Source organism: Cucurbita pepo, chromosome 7 (genome assembly GCF_057944985.1).
Source record: "Cucurbita pepo subsp. pepo isolate OVF chromosome 7, ASM5794498v1, whole genome shotgun sequence".
NCBI lineage: Eukaryota > Viridiplantae > Streptophyta > Magnoliopsida > Cucurbitales > Cucurbitaceae > Cucurbita > Cucurbita pepo.
Window position 1 is genome coordinate 2,220,461 of NC_141804.1, and position 19,164 is coordinate 2,239,624.

Consider the following 19,164-nt stretch of genomic DNA (forward strand, 5'->3'; position numbering starts at 1 on the left):
ATATATATATTTTTAAATTTATTTATTTATTTAGAAAATGATGATAAGAACATGAAGAGGGAATCGGCTACTTGTTTCTTTTATAAGAAAATTAGCTTTTAAATAACTATTATTTACTTAGACAATCAATATTCTCTCTCCAAATATTGTCCTCTCTATATTTATTTATTTATTGATTCAAAAAAAATATTTGATGGAAAAAAATATCGGTAAAATCTCGATCCCTACGATTTCGAGTAGCTGGTCCGAGAGGATGATCAGCTACACTAGGACTGAGACACCGCCCAGACTCCTACGGGAGGCAGCAGTGGGGAATTTTCCGCAATGGGCGAAAGCTTGACGGATCAATGTCGCGTGGAGGTAGAAGGCCTATGGGTCGTGAACTTTTTTTCTCATAGAAGAAGCAGTGACGGTATCTGGAAAATAAGCATTGGGTAACTCTGTGCTAGCAGCCGCAGTAATACAGAGGATGCAAGCGTTATCTTGAATGATTGGGCGTAAAGCGTCTGTAGGTGACTTTTTAAGTCAACTGTTAAATCCCAGGGCTCAATCCTGGACAGGCGGGGGAAAACTACCAAATTGGAGTACGGTAGGGGCAGAGGGAATTTTCGGTGGAACGGTGAAATGCGTAGAGATCGAAAAGAACTGATATTGTATACTCGACGACAGACTGAACACAATTCTATTTGAAACAGGTTACATAAACGACAACAATTTTTTGTTTAGATTAAATCGGTAATTTTTAAATAATTTTCAATTTATTCATTATAAAGTTATGAATTAAAGATAAGGTTTGAAAAAAAAAAGTGCAATAAATTATTAGAAGCAATGATAGTGTTTGGTAGGAAATGGACATTATTCCTTGGTATCCATATTTGTCCAATTAATTAAGAGATTTGGAAGAATGATTAAGCAACATCAAGTGGGTTATGTCTTGGATTATACACTAATTAACAACAAATCTTGATTGTTACCCTAACTTTTAGTGCACGTATATATTTATAATCACATTGGTTTAGGAGGAAAACGAAACATCATTGATAGGTGTGAAAACCTTTCCCTAGCAGACGCATTTTAAAGCTTTAAGGAGAAGCGCGAAAGGAAAAGCCCAAAGATGACAATATTAGCTAGCGGTGGACTTGAGTCGTTACAAATGGTATCAGAGTCAAACACCGGACGACCGGGCGTTGTGCCAGCGAGGAAACTGTTCCCCGAAGAGGGTAAACATGAGGTGGTGTGCCAAAAGGAGTAAGATCCTACATTGATTGGAGAAAGGAACACGAGTGATCGTCGTTAAAATAAAATTTTAACAACAAATCAAATGGTTTTCATTCATCAAATATGTTTAAAAAATGGAGGAGCGAAGGAATAGAGAAGAGTGTTGAACAGTGGGCCTGGGCCAGAGGGGAATGCATAAGCCAATTGGGAGTGTAAAAATTCCTGTCCCACATCGAAAAAGCTGCTAATTGGCGACGTGGGAGGATAGTATAAAATGGCGGGAGCAGCACCGGATTTAACCATGATCCTTCAGGCAGTTAACGGGATATGATGAGTGGTTGACTCTCGCAAATACTGCGAGTTGGGTGTCTGCCCCAACGCCTGGTTACGACAATTGGGCACTCTCATTCCTTCCAATCTGATCCCCAATTCGAAGGTCAAAAATCATTTTTTCTTCTTTTTTTCTTCAATTTTTTTTTTTAAATAATTATTATGATTTTTTTTTTCTAAACCTTTTATTTTCTTAGCTTAAAAGATTCATTTCCTCAATATGAATACTACGGAAAAATAAAGTCCCTCCAAAAATTTATTTTTTATTATAACAAATGAGGGATGAAGATTTTGAAATTTGTTTTTAATGCATGTCAATTACCTTCTTTTTAAAAAAAGTTTAGAATTAAAATTAATTTCCTATGAATAATTAAAATTAATTTTGAACTAGAAATTAAGATTTATTACTGACATTGTTAGAAACTTCGTGAAGATAAGCTTTTTATCACCCCAACACAATTTGAGAATCTTTCATTTTCATCCAAGGGAAACAAAACCACAAATTTTTGCAAGACTTTCGAACGGTTCTAAACTTTTATCAAACTTTATGCACATCTCATAACTGCGAGAATATGGTACAAATGACCGTTATTTTGGAGCAGTGTAAATATACATACAAAGGCGGAGAAAACTCAAAAAAATATATATACAAAGGAATTTGAGATGATACATAAATGCACTGGGGAAAAGAAATTCTATAAAGGTTCCTATATTTATTTCATTGTGGGTATAAACGTGAGGTATTCAAAAATGTTTTTTTTTTTTTTTTTTTTTTTAATATCTACACTAACCCATTGTTTCCTTTCAGCTTAAATCTAAACTACCAAGAGAATTCAAGGTCAAAACCGAAACCCCTTTACTTAAAAGTTAAAATCCCTTTATCTTTATTCTCAGTGCTAGAGGTTTCCGTACCTTCTGTTGCTGAAATTCCTCTTTGTGATCGGAGTTTGACCGGCCGAAGGTCTGTTGCTGTCGGCTGGAGCTCCGTCCTTGCTGGTTTTGACGAACTGGCTATTGTATTGAATCCGACGAGCTTTATTTGGCTGACAAATTGCCATTTCCTTGGGAGTAGGAGATCGGCAGCGGAGAGATGTTAAGCGTTGTTGTTGGTGTTTCGCTAAATGGATGAGATGGTGGAGCAATGTGACCAGCTCGATAATTTGTTGCTCTGTTTTCGCTTTGTCTGCGTGGTACAGCGTTTGAAGGCGTATTGGGTTGCTCTGTGTGGCTCTACCTTTGCTCTGTTCCTTACTACACAAAAAAACAATGGAGATATCATTTTAATTGTTGCCCCAACTGAAATCTCTCTCTCTCTCTCTCGCTAGAAAAGAAGAATCCTGAAACGAACCTTTGAGATGCCCATTCTCCAATCCGGCCACAAGCTTGATGTGCTCTGCCATTAATCGTGGTGAGATTAGGAAAGCATAATTCAAAACACAAATATATGTATTAAGAAAAAGTCATTTCAAACTCTAAAATAATGGAAAATTTCTCCTTACTTGGTTGTGTTTGCAGCTATAGGAACAAGCCAACGAAGGATCTTATCCATTTCAACTTTGACACCAAGATAAGTTGGCTGCAGAAAGACACAATTATTGTTTTATGAATTAGTAGAACTCTCATGAGGCCCACAGGAATTCAAAGTTGAAAACTTCAGTCAAAGACAAAGAGAAGGTAATACCTCCTCCTCACTGGCATCCACAGCCTGCAATCGAGAGCGCAGAGCTGTTTTAACACTTGTTGGCAGCGCCCTGTATAATGCATCCCTCATATTTGAAGGAATGGAGGTTGGGCGACATGCCTTTCAAAAAAAAAAACAGCCTTTCTAAGTAACAAGGACCAAATTTGAGAGTAGTTCACGAGAAGAACGAACGACAACTCACTCATAAGGATCGGGTAATCATTCGAATTAAGAACATAAGCCTGCTACTTTTTATTTCTCTATCCTTTTATTCATTCGACCCACCCCACTTGACTTTTTTTTTCAGCATCAAGAATTCAAACTTCAAACAAGGTTCGACCAACTTACAATGAGATTTATCTGGCTGATTATGTTTGAATAATGTAAGGCAAGACCAACAGAGCCCAGTTTCTGGCCAATACTTCTCTCCTCTATAACCAATGTTTTATCTGCAATGGTAGGTTGCCATTACAGTAAAAGTTTAAGATAAATGGTTGGATGGAAGAATGAAGAACAAGCAAGAAAGTCGAATGAGTGGACAATTCCAGGCAGGCACCTGTGTTCTTGTCTCCAAATGCTTTGGCTATTGCTTGATTTATCCATGTTACAACCACGACGAGCTTTTCCACAATCTGTGAACAAAAGTTGGTTAGTTCTTTTATCACTTAGAAAAATCTGGAGTCATTCAGAAGTAAATACCTCGTCTAAATTTCTGGACCAAAGGCCTTTGATTTGAAAGCTCCTTACGAGTTTTCTTTGTACGTTTAATTCTCCTTGGAATATTGAGAGGCTTTCTCCTACATTTAGATTAAAATGATAGCATTGAATAACACTTGGATGTTCTTCTTGTGTAACAATTTGACACCAAATTATTTATGCCAATATTCGCAAGTTGAAAGCTTCTATGTACTAACCTATTCCTGCTTGGTTCATGAACTCCACTTCGTCCACTTTCCGTCTGTAATCTTGCTCAAATCTTTCCAATATTTGTATTTCATGGTATAATTCCTGCAAGAGGTTCGGTATTCGGTTAAATTCTGTAAAACTGACATCAAATCAGAATATGTAACAGCTCAAGCCGACACTATATGTAACAGCTCAAGCCGACACTATATGTAACAGCTCAAGCCGACACTATATGTAACAGCTCAAGCCGACACTATATGTAACAGCTCAAGCCGACACTATATGTAACAGCTCAAGCCGACACTATATGTAACAGCTCAAGCCGACACTATATGTAACAGCTCAAGCCGACACTATATGTAACAGCTCAAGCCGACACTATATGTAACAGCTCAAGCCGACACTATATGTAACAGCTCAAGCCCTCTACTAGCATATATTGTCCTTTAGGCTTTCCTTTAAAACGCCTCTACTGGGGAGAGGTTTCTACACCCTTGTAAGGAATGTTCGTTCTCCTCTCCAACCGATATGAGATCTAACAATCCACCCCTTCGGGGCCAACATCCTCACTGGCACACTGCCCGGTGTCTGGCTCGATACCATATGTAACAGCCTAGGCCCACCGCTAGTAAATATCTAACAACCCACCCCTCGGGGGCCAACATCCTCACTGGCACACTGCCCGGTGTCTGGCTCTGATACCATATGTAACAGCCTAGGCCCACCGCTAGTAAATATCCAACATCCTCACTGGCACACTGCCCAGTGTCTAGCTCTAATATCAAACGTAACAACCCAAGCCCACCGCTAGTATGCCCAGTGTCTAGCTCTGATACCATACGTAACAACCCCTCTGATACCATACGTAACAACCCCTCTGATACCATACGTAACAACCCAAGTCCACTAGTATGCCCAGTGTCTGGCTCTGATATCATATGTAACAGCCCAAGCCCACCTAGCAGATATTACCTCGGTGTGATCTCACAGAAAATAATAAAAAAGATGTTTTCAAGCTGCAGTCAAATGTTACTAGAATTTGAAAATGTACTTCTCCAACAATGATAAGCCAAAATATGACAATCTTGAAGTAACTGAGCTGAAAACCGAACTTACAGAAGTATACTGAGCTAAGACAGTTAGCTCCTGCATAGCTGCTCTTGCCTCTCGAGCTCGTTTTTGAGTCGAATCATTCAAATCTAGTCTGAAATACCATAATTATTCGACAATGATTTCGGATCATCAATGATTGAGCAAAAAGCTGACAATATTAACTACCTTGAAAAGAACTGATCCAGATTGTGCCACTGTGGATCCTTGCATTTGTTTCCAAATCGTATAACCTCCCGTAAGAGCACATCAAATTCCTGCCTGCAAGAACAGAAATTTAAGCTACAAGGTTTGTCTTTTATAAGCACAAAACTACACGAGACATTCCATGACTACACTGTTGTACGCCGAAAGCGGAACAAATGTACTCACAACACCAATGAACGACACCAAGATATTTATGTGGTTCGGAGAGAAGAAGTTCCCCTACATCCACGGGTAGCAACCAATCACTAAAACCAAAGCTTACAAGTGAATACCTCACTATCACACTACAAAGACTCACCAATATGTCACTCAACAAATATAATGTGACACCCAAAACTCTCTCATCTCCCGGTATCTCTAATCCAAATAACCAAATCAAATCAAAACTTATGACAATTTACAACATACACCTTTTGTCAGCAGCTGCAATGCTTAGCAATTCCTCAACATTTGTTGACACTAATTGTTTCATCCCTTCTGATTGTGAAAGTTCCTTTTTGAGGAGCTGGATGTTGTCTTCTGAGAGAGATCGGGATAAATTGGCTACTTTGCTTATGGTGTTTGCTACTTCAAAAGCCAAAATGGAAATCACCCTACCATCTGAAGCCATGCCTGTAAAGAACCCACCGTTTGTGTGCATATTTGACACACTATTTCCAAAAGTTTTCAAGAAATCAACTGCTTTCCGTGCCCCTCCTAGCGCGTTCGTTGGTGCAACCTATAGTAAGACAGAACAACAATAAACAGGCGCCAAGCTTCACATCAAAGCCTGAGGGCTGAAGGTATAAACACCAAACTATTCAATCTAGTGTTGTGTTGCTCCTATAAAAGATGGCAAGCATTGCAGATCAAAAATCAAGAACTTATAATCTTGGCCTTATTTAATTGATCAAGAATGGATACAAACTCTTATATTGGTGTCAAATTATTATTGATAACATAAGAACAGTGTTAATACTGTAAGAACAGTGTTAATACTGAAGGCATAGTCATGCAGATCACCATAGAGGATAAGTAAGAACTTCCAATGTTTTACTAAATCAATTTGTATAAGAGCTAGCGGTGGGTTTGGACTATTACAAGTGGTATCAGAGCCAGACACTGGGTAGAGTGCCAGCGAGAACGCTGAACTCCGAAGTGGGTGGACACTGGGTGGTGTGCTGGCGAGGATGTTGGGCCCAGAAGGAGGTGGATTGTGAGATCCCTCGATGGGTGAGAGGAACAGTCTTCTTTATAAGGGTGTGAAAACTTGTCCCTAGCAGACCATTTTGAAAACCTTGAGGGGAAGTCCGACATGAAAATCACAAAGGGGACAATATTTGCTAGCGGTGGGCTTGAACTCCAACAAAAGATTTTCGACAGGAGAAAAAACGTATCAGCAGTCGCAACAGAGGCTAAACCGCCCTTTCAATATCTCTTCAATTTGTTTCTTAAAAAATGCATCATTCCAATGTTCTAACTTCTACACTTTCAGAAATCCTGTATTAACTTCTCAAGGATCCAGACATATTCATCAAATCTAGTTATTTATACATTTTACTACGTCGATCAATTCCAAACTAGCATCTTCTTTCTCTTTATTTTGATCATGATTGACTAATAAATTTGATCTCCACAGCCACAACTTGGTTTTAATCACATGGAAATGGTAATGCAAAGGGAATAAAACCATACCTTATTGCTTCCTGTCTTAGATGGAGGTGAGGGCAATAAGATCACACCAGAACGAAGCTTCAGCGGCAGTTCATCCGGATCACTCGCATCAGGATTCAAACACGAATTTCCTTTCCGATCCTCAGATATTTTCGCTTTCTTCTCTGTCACGAAATCATCCTTAACTATTCCATTCGAACAAACGCCTCCCAGCGTGTTCCCCATCTTCCAAACCTCTACTAATATCCAAAATCCCTATATAATTTGGATGATCATCATCATTGATTCAATTTCCACTTCATTTACGCCAGAAGCAAGAATAAAAGGGGGAAAAACAGCAAAGACCACTCAAAACTCAATCAGATGATCATTACAACCTCGAAATTTCTCAATCATTGAAGAACTAAGTTCTAAGCAGCGGATTGAACTAACATTCGCAAAGTATCAATAAATACGCAGAACGATAAATCCAGTACTCTTCATTTTTCTCAACAACCAAACAACAAGTAGCAAGTAGCGCCAGTAATCAAACAGCACAAGAAAATCCCTCTGGACAAAGAAAAACAAGAAGCATACCGTATTTCCAAGAGAAAGACGCTATCGAAGCAGTGAATTAAAAATCAACATTCAAAAGAAGTCGAGAAACGTTCTTGTAAGAGAAATTATCCGATGAACACCATTGCTGCTGCAGCTACTCGTAAAGGCCAAGAGAAAGTTCAACCAAAGTGATAAATTAGGACGGCAATGAAATGATTTCTTTCTTCAAATTTGATTGTTGAAAGTCGAAGAAGAAGAAGAAACAGAGGTGAAGAACAGAACCGGTGACTCCGCTCCCTCCGTCGGTGCCCGCGGATTCTAAAGGGCAGGGAGGCTTCAAATCATGACAGTGCCAAATTAAATATAGTTTTCTCTCAATCCATTTTTACCCGTTTAATTATTATTATTATTTTTTGGATGTCGATATGAAATTTTTATATTTATTAACAATTTTACACCCTCAAATATTAAAAAAAAATTAAAAAATTAAAAAAGAAATTTAAAAATTGAATTGTTATATTAATATCGAGTATAGTATCATAAAACATATATCATCGACTACAAACCCAGATATTTACGTTAGATGAACACAACTCTCCACAATGGTATGATATTGTCTCATTCCTTAAATTAGCCGATGTGAGACTTCCATCATCCAACACCTCCCTTCGAACAAAGTATGCCTCCCCTTAATCGAGTCTAGAGTTCTTTGGAGTCTTAGTCATTTTTTACTGCCTTCGAGGAGGCTCGACTAAGTTTAGGGCATGACTCTGATACCATGTTAGACGAACACGACTCTCCACAATGGTATGATATTGCCCACTTTGAGCATAAGCTCTCATGGCTTTCCTTTAGGTTTGCCTAAAAGGCCTCACACCAATAGACAGAATATTCTTTGTTTATAAACCCATGATCATTCCCTAAATGAGCGGATGTGGGACTCCCATCATCCAACAATTTAAACAGCCTATAATATATGATTTTTTTTTTTAATTTTAATTTACTTCAATCAAAATTTGACGTAAAAATATATTTTTGCGAACTTTTTTTAATTTAATGTATAGAAATAGGTAAAAAAAAAATTGAATAATAAAATATATGTTAAAGATGTTGACCTTGACCAATTTAATTTTGTTTGAAGATTTACATTAAACACATAATTAAAATAAAATAAAGAAAGGAAAATTGAAAGAGAGAACTATTAATTGTTTTTTAGAATAATAAAAAAATAGTAATGATGATAAATGTTGTAATGAAGAAAAATTAAATGAAAAAAATGACGTGCCCCAATGTAGCTAAGAATACTATATTCGTGGGTTTTATTTTTAATAATTTTAATATAAGTCAACGAATATATACAAAAAAAAAAAAAAAAAACGTTATGATTTAGAGAGCTTGTCGAAAATAAAATATTGCGAATTTGCGTTTACTTTTTTTTTCTTAGTTTAATTGCAAAAAAATAAAATTATTGACAAATTCCGATTAATTTATTAGCAATTATTAAATTACATTTTTAGCTATAATATAATATTATCATCGTTAGTCAAGTAAAATAAAATCGTAACGCGAATTAATTATTTTTAAATATTTAAAATAAATTTTATAAATACAAAAAATAATATGTAATACGAAAAAAATGGAATTTATAAATTAATACTCAAAAAAATAATTTACAATTAATTATGAATTTCTAGAATTAATTATGGTATTTTCAAATGATATTTAAAATTGGTTTATTTTTAAAGTTAATTTTTATTAAAAAAAATTATTATTAACCGATAAAATAAATTATTTTTTTATGAGTGGATCAAATTTTGCTCTTGAATGGTTAAAAATATAATTTAATCTAACAGAATTTTTTTAATTATCACTTTTCATAAATTTTAGAATTTATTATAATAAAAACATGTCATTCTTAAAATAAATTAAAAGTGGGAAAAGGGAAATCAAATAAATAAATAAATAAATATTTAAATATATATTGATGGCAATTTAATTATAAAAAATACAAAAATATTTTCCAACCATTCTAGAAACAACCCTTTAAATAATTATATATAAAAGAAATTTCAAGTGTCAATTATTAATTACTAAGATGAAAATTGCCACATGCTTGCAACATGCTCTAAACAAATCACTTTATTTGACTTTTGGCTTTCGTTGCCCAAATAAAATTAAATAATTCATTGACTTTTTTCCCCGAAATTATGTAATTTGAATTTCTCGAGGGTATTATCGGCATATTCCTAGAGGATTCGACAAAAAAAGTCCACTCAATATATTGGACGATCGAGATTTCATCCACGTGACCTTGAAACTCGTGATTATTGAATTTAATTAATTTGTTCGACACCTGCTTCCATCAATAAAAGTGTTTATCTCATATAAATTCGGGGCAATATAGTAATTTTGGAGTTGACTTTTTGGAACATTGACTTTTGTTTAAAAATTATATATTCTCTCTTTGATTTAAGCCGTTTTCGTGTCGAGCAATTTTGAGAGGTTGAATGCTCGGTAGCACCTAAAACTAAAGTAGCCGAGAAGCGATTTACTTCATATAAAAGTATTTTGTAGCTCAACTAGTAATGTTAGACTTTGATTTAACTCGAGCGATTAGATTTTACATCGAGCGATTATTTGTATTAACTAAAAATATATTTCATAAGTTTAAAGGCCATTGAATGGAAATGTGACCCAAAACTAACTTAATATTAAGACTATCCCTAAGTAGGTCCAATTAAGAAAACTTGGGCCGACAGTCCAGATAAACCTAAGCAGGCCCAATTAAGAAAACTTGGGCCGACAGTCCAGATAAACCTAAACAGGCCCAATTAAGAAAATTGGGCCTATAGTCTAGATAAACCTACGTAGGCCCAATTAGAAAATAATCAAATAAGTAATAATGAAATTAAAATAAATGGCAAGAAAAAATAATAATAAATTTGGATTAATCCAAATTAATTTTAGAAAAATTCATCAACTAAATCAATAAAAGTTTAATTTAGTCATTAATTTTTTTTAATGCTTTTATAGATCATAATTATTAAGACACTTTTGTTATATATATTATTATTATTATTTTGTCAATAAAATCCCATTGGAAAATATAAAAAAAAAAAAAAAGGGATAATTCCAAAAAGTGGTTGTGAGAGAAGCGAGGAGGTGGGCCCAAGTTAATGGGAGGCGCACGTGCGAGTATATCATCGTAACGTGCGAATCGTTCCATCTCTTGTTTCCGCTGCGTAGTCCCGCTGTCACACACCTCTAACTGGGCCCGGACAGATCCAATCATGGTGGTTGGACGGTCTTGATTTCATCTTCTTATTTTTCTTTTTTCTTATTTTTTTTAATTATTTTATAAATAGAGTTTCTTTTTTATTTATTTAAAAAACAAACTTTCATTTTCACTACCGACTCGAATTCTAAAATTTGATTAAATAATAAAAGTAAATATTTTCACAAATTAAATATTCCAATCATCTTCTACATTTCATCTAAATAAATAATAATAATAAATAAATAGTGAAAATTAATTAAATTTATATTTCAATTTTTTAAACTACATAGTTAATTAAATAAGATTTTTTTTTTTTATCAATATTAGTTAAATATTAAATTAACAATTTATTTGAGTCTAATGGTTCGGGGACAATTTTGTCACATACATAATAAATTACTACTAAATTATGCTCATTTTGGTCGGGGATTAGGTCGTAATTTCTCACATATATATATAATAGTATTTAAAATAAAAATAAAAAGTTGGTTTTAATTTTGTTGTGTAATTTAATATTTAATTTTAAAAAGAAAAAATGGTAAGAATTGTAAATAAAAAATAAAAAATTGGCAGGAGCAAAATCAGAGCCGTCCAATTTAGATCAGACGGGGTTAAAGAACTAATGGTCCACGTCCATTGAAATTATCCCGCCATTTGTTGTTATTACCATATTAACCCCCAAATTTCTGGCTCCCTCTCTGTCTTATAATGGATACTCTCGCCTTCATGTTCTTCGCGTCGATCCATTTTCATCAAAACAAGAGGCCTTTCAGTTTTCCATTTCCTTCAAACAAGACACCATGAGAGAAATCCTTCACGTTCAAGGTGGCCAATGCGGCAACCAAATCGGATCCAAGTTCTGGGAAGTGATCTGCGATGAGCACGGCATCGACGCCACTGGAAAATACAACGGCGATCCTTCTTCTGATCTTCAATTGGAGAGGATCAATGTCTATTACAATGAGGCTTCTGGCGGCAGATACGTTCCCAGGGCTGTTCTCATGGATCTTGAGCCCGGTACCATGGATAGTATCAGATCCGGTCCCTACGGTCAGATCTTTCGCCCCGATAATTTTGTTTTTGGCCAGTCCGGTGCTGGAAATAATTGGGCCAAGGGACATTATACTGAAGGAGCGGAGTTGATTGATTCCGTTCTTGATGTTGTTCGTAAGGAGGCCGAGAACTGTGATTGCTTGCAAGGTATGGCATTCTCTGCTCTGTTCTTCGATTATACATTCTGATTAAACTGCTTTCTGATTCGAAGGAATACGTTCGTTTCGATTGAATCCTTTGTCAATCCTACTTTTACATCCTGTTTTTACTGCTTCATGAATCCGTTCGTTTCGATTGAACATGTGCTTACATTCCGAATTTCTGATTACACTGCTTCATGAATTGAAAGAATCTGTTCGTTTTAATTGAATCTAGACCTGCATTCTGATTATACTGCTTCAGGAATTGAAAGAATCTTTTCGTTTCTATTTGAACTATTCGCGAATCGCATTTTAGGCGTCGAAAATAATACTTCGTGTTCGTCAAATTTCCTGAATACTTCTCAGTCCAATATTCTCTGGTATATCCAACGCATGTGAAAGACTTTTCGTTGTTCTTATCGAATTTTTGGCTTAGATTTAAAAAAACGATCAAATATCGTCGGATTTGATTTTCCTCGAAGCAAGGTAAGACTAGAGGGCATGAACAACAAAAATATCTCCATTATTGACGTGAGCAATGGGAGATGATAAGATTGAGAAATCAACTGTTCTGATTTCCTTATTATTGTTAATGTTATCAGTAAAGTCGAAGGAGAAAGTGATGGTTGCTGTAACCTTTCTCAGATCCATATCCGCTACCTACTTAATTTGCTTTGGCAACATCACACAGTTGACTGTTCTTTAAATCTCCGACAATTTTATTTGTTCTTCCTTGAAAAACACGATTATTTGCTTTTCTTCTTTTAAACAATTGAAAATTAAGTTCATCAATCTTGATTTGCTAACTGCTAATTCTCCTCGCCATTTACTGCCTTCTTCACTCTAATTGGAAAGGGGATACCAAATTTTGTCCATACCCAGAAGTATACATAGAGACTAAAGAAAGAGGAAAGGATCCTCTACCACGTTTGGTATTGCAATTACAACTGGCTTTGAACATCCTCAACAAGACTAATAATTGCCTTCTTGCTATTAATTAAAGCTTTCATGAATTACTGTTCTTTACGATCATGATCTGTATTTTTTACTGAACTATATGATTTTTGTGGTTTGTGAAGGGGACAATGCTGAGTGGTGAGTCGGTCCCACATTTGTCTCATGCATTTAATCCGTTGGAATATTTTATTCCACCTATTTCAACTTGAAATAAAAGAATGCCAACTTTAATGGTCAGAAAATATTATTTTTTTCCCACTCCCACCACTCCATGATTGGATAATTGTCGTATTCTGGAGCTACCGTACCGACACTACCTTTTCTTATCAAAATGAATAGCGTTCATGAATAGTGATCACATTGAGATAAATTACAATGCAAGTATAAATAGCAGTAGAAGTGAAACCATGACTTTTTTACTTCAAGATCTTAATATTTGACATATTACTTGCTGCAGAAAAGAGGTGTGACAGACAGGGATAAGAGTTCTTCATTCATGCTGTAGATTTTTTGAATGGCTCTAATATGGGGATGCCCAAGAAACAAATTGTTAACCACTTTTCCCATTTCTATTTGTTTATAGCTTATCCCAAGTGGGGTTTGTGTAAATAATGTGTTTACCATGGTAGAACAGCAACATTTTTCGAATCTCTTAATTAAATTGGTCGAGTTTGTTGTCCTTTGCTTGTGTGCCAGGCTTTCAGGTTTGTCACTCTCTTGGAGGAGGCACTGGTTCTGGCATGGGAACCCTATTGATATCGAAGATTAGAGAAGAGTATCCGGATAGGATGATGCTCACCTTCTCGGTTTTCCCTTCTCCCAAGGTCTCAGACACGGTTGTGGAACCATATAATGCCACTCTTTCAGTGCATCAGCTGGTTGAGAATGCTGATGAATGCATGGTTCTTGATAATGAAGCTCTTTATGACATTTGCTTCAGAACCTTAAAGCTCAGCACTCCTAGCTGTAACCTCTCTCTCTCTCTCTCTCTCTCTCTCTCTCTCTTAGATGATTTTCAAAGAAACACTACTGATGAGCTAATTTCCTCGTAGAATACTCTGTTCTTAGCATTTTCACAAACTCAATATCTGTTTTGTTTGTATGAACAGTCGGTGACCTGAACCATTTGATCTCTGCAACCATGAGTGGAGTAACATGTTGCTTGAGATTCCCCGGTCAATTGAACTCAGACCTGAGGAAATTGGCAGTGAATCTGATCCCATTTCCCCGTCTTCACTTCTTCATGGTTGGATTTGCTCCTCTGACCTCCCGTGGCTCTCAGCAGTACATCTCCCTCACCGTCCCAGAGCTGACACAGCAAATGTGGGACGCCAAGAACATGATGTGCGCCGCCGACCCCCGCCACGGCCGCTACCTGACAGCCTCTGCAATGTTCAGAGGAAGAATGAGCACCAAAGAAGTAGACGAACAGATGATCAATGTACAGAACAAAAACTCATCATACTTCGTGGAATGGATTCCCAACAACGTGAAATCAAGCGTTTGTGACATCCCTCCAAAGGGTCTGAAAATGGCGTCCACATTCGTCGGAAACTCGACCTCCATTCAGGAGATGTTCAGAAGGGTGAGCGAGCAGTTCACGGCCATGTTCAGGCGGAAGGCTTTTCTGCATTGGTACACAGGGGAAGGAATGGATGAAATGGAGTTTACAGAGGCGGAGAGTAATATGAATGATTTGGTTGCTGAGTATCAGCAATATCAGGACGCAACGGTTGATGATGAAGCTGATTTTGAGGATCATGAAGAAGATTATGCCGAGCAGTAGCAATTTAATCTCTCTCCGCCGCTGCTTAGCTGAATTCCTGGTATGATTCATATCATCATTATATTCTCTCTATATCGTTACCAGAATTCTTCTACAAATTATGCTCTGCGTGATTTGATTTGATTTGATTTGATTGTTCTTCTTCCATTTTGATTCAAGTTGAATTCCTTGTTTATGTTCTTGGATCTATTGTTTGTTTCTTATTTCATTGTTATTATTATTATTTTGGTTCATCTTCTTTCTTGTGTTATAAGTTGTTTGTTCTTTCTGTTAATAAAAAAAATTATGTTAATAAGTACTCGTGTTTATACTTGTTTTTGTCCCAATCGGTTCAACTATGAAAATTTTTGGGTTAAATATTTAATAAAGTTAAATTTTTAGAAATTGAAGCAAAAAATATATAAATTAATATTGGCTTCTAGATGTAATTTAATTATAATTTTTTTAACCCCCACAATTATGGTTAAATTTATAATGAAACCATCCCAATTTAATTATATAATATTTGAGTTTGGGTGGTTGAGGTTATTTGAATTATTTATTCAAATTTTGTTTTCTAATAGAAGTAAAATTTACCTCATTTTTTAATCTCAATTAAATTACATTTAAGAATTTTAAAATTGTGTTAAAGAGTTGTTAAAAAATAAATTATAAAAAATTATGAAATTAAATAAAACTAAAATAAAGAAAATTTATACAATTTTCTTAAACAATAAATATTTTTTATAATTAAAAATGAGTAGGAGTTCGTTAAGATTAGGGGGGAGATCCTTCCATGGATGAATCGACCTATCTAAGATTAGGGGGGAGATCCTTCCATGGATTGATACGTGTACCGATACGAGAAAGTTGACTCCTGGGTTTGGAACCTGGTGGGTTGCTTTGAAAAATCTCCTTTCTTTCTCAACCACTTCGAGGGGGGGGTGCCAGATCCTTCCATAGATTGAGTTTCGGGAATATCCCCATTAATAGGTCCGAGATTCACATCTATGAATTGAAAGGTCCGAATGATCAACTCCTTCACCCTTAGTTAGAAGTAGAAGTAAAAGTAGAGGGGGCGCCCTTTGCCCACTTAAAGGTTAGGTTGGATCGATCTAATTTTTGGATCACCGAATTTTTTTAATATCCTCTATAGTTGAATGACAATCAATCACAACGTATTTTTACAATGATACGTGCTTTCGAAAAAACATGTCATTCAATCGAATTTGAATATTAGATGATGTCTTAGAAACATCAATCTTGCGGCAAAAATGGCATTCTGCATCAACATAATTAATTAATTATTAAAATCGATTTTATTTATATTAAAAAAAAGTATAATTAAAAAAAAAAAAAAAAAAAAAAAAAAAAAAAAAGCGATACCATTTATACATAAATGAGGCATAGAATAATCAATATGTGAGCTTCCAAAATTGCTATATTTTACAGCAAAATATCAATCAATAGAATTACCAAATTTGGTGCTCTGAAATTAATCATTTCCGCATCTTTGACTGAATTGGAAATTTTCTATTTTCAACACTTTCAACAACAATAAAAAATTCCCTTTTTTAACTGCAAAACAATTTTTTTTTTTTTTTTTTTAATTATTTATACCCAATAACTTGTGCTACAATTGACAGAATTTTATCAAAATTATAGTTCTTTTTTAGGAAAAAATATTGTTGGTAACTAAGTTATAATTAATTTTTTAAAAAATGATCAAAATATTTGAATCATAGTGGTATTTTCTCGACTATTTATGAATTATTAGGGTATTTAAACTAAGTTCGTGTAATATATATATATATATATATATATATATATATATATATATTAAAATTTTAAAAAGAATTGTGTTTGAAATTTTAATTTTGTGTTGTTAGTGTACGAATTTGTATAGATTGGGACGAATTTGATTAAGATCAAACCCAAATAAATTTTTAACTATGATTGGATTTGGTTCAGTCTCAACTTGACGTGATCGAGTTGGGTGTTTGGGCCTTTGCTTGCCTTTCTTTGGGCAAATCTTACAGCCTTGACGTATTCAAGGCTAGTCTCGACGTGATCGAGTTGGGTGTTAAGCCTTTGCTTGCCTTTCTTTGGACAAATCTTACCGCCTTGACGTATTCGAGGCTAGTCTCGCATGTTTGATGTATTATGAGCAGGACAAAAGAAATGTCCAATACCATTTAGGTATTAAAAAACAATTAAAAAAAAGCCACATATTATTGACATATGTATAGAAATCTATGAGCTTCCAAAATTGCTGAATTTTGTAGCATCCATCCAATCAACAAAATTTCCATAATTAATACCCTAAAATTCAGGAATAACATTATTATTATTATTATTATTATTTATTGATATAGAAAATTCTCTAATTTAATTACCCACGAATTTCTTTCACTATTCTCAACAACAAAATAACACATTAAAAGAACTATAATAATAATAATAATAATTATTATTATTATATATAACACCATGCAAATAAGTAATAGGAAACTTACTTTTTTATTATTTATATATTGATAATTATGTTAATAAAGAAAAAAAAAAAAAAAAAAAAAAAAAAAAAAAACTCATGGTGCAGCTCTTAGGATTCTATCTACCTTTACAATTGGAGTAACACCCAAGTCAAAAATCTACAAACAAAAAAAAAAATATTAATCTAACCCAATTCCACAATCAAAATAGGCGCTCTGCATCATCAATCAAACAAATTGATGAACAAAATCCTAAGATCAAAAACGAATGTGAAAATGTGGAATTTGTAGAACTCTGTGATCACATACAGGGATTGTTAGGAGGAGTCTGCAATTTGGTAACGCCGTTGTTCTTGTTCTTGCAGATCTGAATCCTGTTCTTTCTTGCTCGAGCCGCCATGAATCTGGAATAATTCCTCTGGTTGATTTCTTCAAGAGAGATGTTCAAATCAGGAATCCCCATTGGGCTCAATGAAGAAGGATCGTAGAAAGGAATTCCCCCAATCGGGATTTGAAAATTCTGACTGCCATTATTACTCTGTTCCGCCATGGGAGCTGGCTGATGAGTTGAGGATTCGACTGTGAGCAGCTTAACGACTTCCATGGCCGAACTTGAGGTTCCTATTTCTGGAATTGCTGATTCGTTCTTAGAGCTGTTAGAACCCAGAATCATCTGGACAAGATGAAGAACAGTAAGATTTTGATTCAAAAACAGAGCCCACAGAAAATAAGATAATGAAATTGGGGACTGCAGAGCTCCAAGTAGAAAAAAATTAAGAACCTCTTGCTTTTTGGCCTTCAATTCCGAATTGATAGCTTTCAGATGATTATAATGTTGCTTCATAGCTTCAAATTCCTGTTTTAATGGAAAATTAAATAAATAAAGAGAAGAAGAAGAAGATAACATTTGTGAGGGTATGAAAAGTAGGGGGGGAAATATAGGAAAAGGACAAACGAATTTTGCAGCGCCCAGAAAAGGTAAAAAGAAAAATTAAAACAAATAAAATAAATGATAAACTCACCCCTTTCAAACCTTGATTCTGCTTGGTCAATTCGTCAATGGCTTCCACAAACTGAGATTTCTGAATCCAAGATCCAAAAACATCGATAAGAACTCAACAGACAAAATCAGAGCCAGAGAACACAAACAACGAACAGAAATCACTAAAATTAGGTCTAAACAAGAAAATCAAATGAAAAATAAGAGTAATCAATCGGTAATGCAATAGAGACCTTATCGAGAGACGGCTTCTTCTTGGCGTGTTTAGCGTTGGTATGTTCATCGGATTCACTCCGCGACAACGGCAAGGAGTTGAGGACGAGAGGAGAGGTAGGGCTGGACTCCTTGACCTTCTTGGACGGCGGCGAAGGGACGGAAGCGGAGGATTCCGGCGGGGAAACTAAGGCGGATCTCTTGCGTCGGAGAGTCCAGACGGGGATAAATCCGAGATAAACGACGGATTTCTTCGAGAATTCGAGGAGGATTTGAGCGACTTCGTGTTCTTTAGGAGCGAAGGCGAAATCGAGAGAGGCGCAATGAGGAGTGGCCGCCATGGGAGCGGAGTTGGGAGGTTTAGGGCAAGGAAAATTCCATGGAAGGTTGAAGAAGAAAGGAAGAAGAAGGAGGAGACTGTGAGGATTTTATAGAAGGAAGAAATTGAGGAAAGGAGAGCGTGTGAGTGTTTGGTTGAAGAAGACTACTGGGTTTCACAAAACCAGAATAGGAAAGGATTTTGGCAAAGAATGTGGGATGTGACACGTGTCATCCGTATAGAGATTCAGGATGCCCCTCTAGGGTTTAAGCCTCTTCTCTCCGTCAACGGGCCCGAACAAGCCCA

The 19,164-nt window shown here is 35.5% G+C and overlaps 3 protein-coding genes, 1 long non-coding RNA gene and 1 other non-coding gene across 11 annotated transcripts; 3 read left to right on the forward strand and 2 right to left on the reverse strand.

The window, feature by feature from the left end:
* The first annotated feature begins 1,531 nt into the window (after positions 1 to 1,531).
* On the forward strand, positions 1,532 to 3,677 carry LOC111798234 (uncharacterized). 6 transcript variants are annotated; one of them, XR_015421654.1, is made up of 5 exons: positions 2,228 to 2,288; positions 2,357 to 2,386; positions 2,874 to 2,956; positions 3,064 to 3,444; positions 3,537 to 3,677. It is a non-coding gene; the product is annotated as an uncharacterized LOC111798234 (long non-coding RNA). The 6 variants fall into 6 exon arrangements; XR_015421649.1 differs by lacking the exon at positions 2,228 to 2,288 and adding an exon at positions 1,532 to 1,654 and having other exon boundaries at positions 2,357 to 2,956; XR_015421651.1 differs by lacking the exons at positions 2,228 to 2,288; positions 2,357 to 2,386 and adding an exon at positions 1,535 to 1,654 and having other exon boundaries at positions 2,443 to 2,956.
* LOC111799348 (small nucleolar RNA Z279/snoR105/snoR108) lies at positions 1,541 to 1,644 on the forward strand. The gene has a single exon (XR_002815819.1). It is a non-coding gene; the product is annotated as a small nucleolar RNA Z279/snoR105/snoR108 (small nucleolar RNA).
* Positions 2,302 to 7,982, reverse strand: LOC111798233 (protein PSK SIMULATOR 2). Of its 2 annotated transcripts, none has more exons than XM_023681259.2 (13): positions 7,682 to 7,982; positions 7,127 to 7,360; positions 5,863 to 6,170; positions 5,414 to 5,506; positions 5,252 to 5,339; positions 4,144 to 4,237; positions 3,929 to 4,026; positions 3,786 to 3,861; positions 3,578 to 3,678; positions 3,230 to 3,349; positions 3,048 to 3,124; positions 2,897 to 2,941; positions 2,302 to 2,799 (listed from the first exon to the last, which is right to left on the reverse strand). In XM_023681259.2, the coding sequence occupies exons 2-13, from the start codon at positions 7,328 to 7,330 to the stop codon at positions 2,445 to 2,447; spliced, it is 1,659 nt and encodes a 552-aa protein (XP_023537027.2). In that variant the 5' UTR covers positions 7,331 to 7,360; positions 7,682 to 7,982; the 3' UTR covers positions 2,302 to 2,444. The 2 variants fall into 2 exon arrangements, with proteins under 2 accessions (XP_023537027.2, XP_023537029.2); XM_023681261.2 differs by having other exon boundaries at positions 2,657 to 2,795.
* Positions 7,983 to 11,635: 3,653 nt separating this feature from the next.
* On the forward strand, positions 11,636 to 15,092 carry LOC111798781 (tubulin beta-1 chain). Its single transcript, XM_023682107.2, has 3 exons — positions 11,636 to 12,119; positions 13,766 to 14,035; positions 14,179 to 15,092. Exons 1-3 carry the CDS (start codon positions 11,720 to 11,722, stop codon positions 14,853 to 14,855), a joined length of 1,347 nt encoding a protein of 448 aa, XP_023537875.1. The 5' UTR covers positions 11,636 to 11,719; the 3' UTR covers positions 14,856 to 15,092.
* Positions 15,093 to 17,338: 2,246 nt separating this feature from the next.
* LOC111798295 (uncharacterized) lies at positions 17,339 to 19,164 on the reverse strand. Its single transcript, XM_087125302.1, has 4 exons — positions 18,560 to 19,164; positions 18,349 to 18,408; positions 18,108 to 18,182; positions 17,339 to 17,999 (listed from the first exon to the last, which is right to left on the reverse strand). Exons 1-4 carry the CDS (start codon positions 18,878 to 18,880, stop codon positions 17,628 to 17,630), a joined length of 828 nt encoding a protein of 275 aa, XP_086981428.1. The 5' UTR covers positions 18,881 to 19,164; the 3' UTR covers positions 17,339 to 17,627.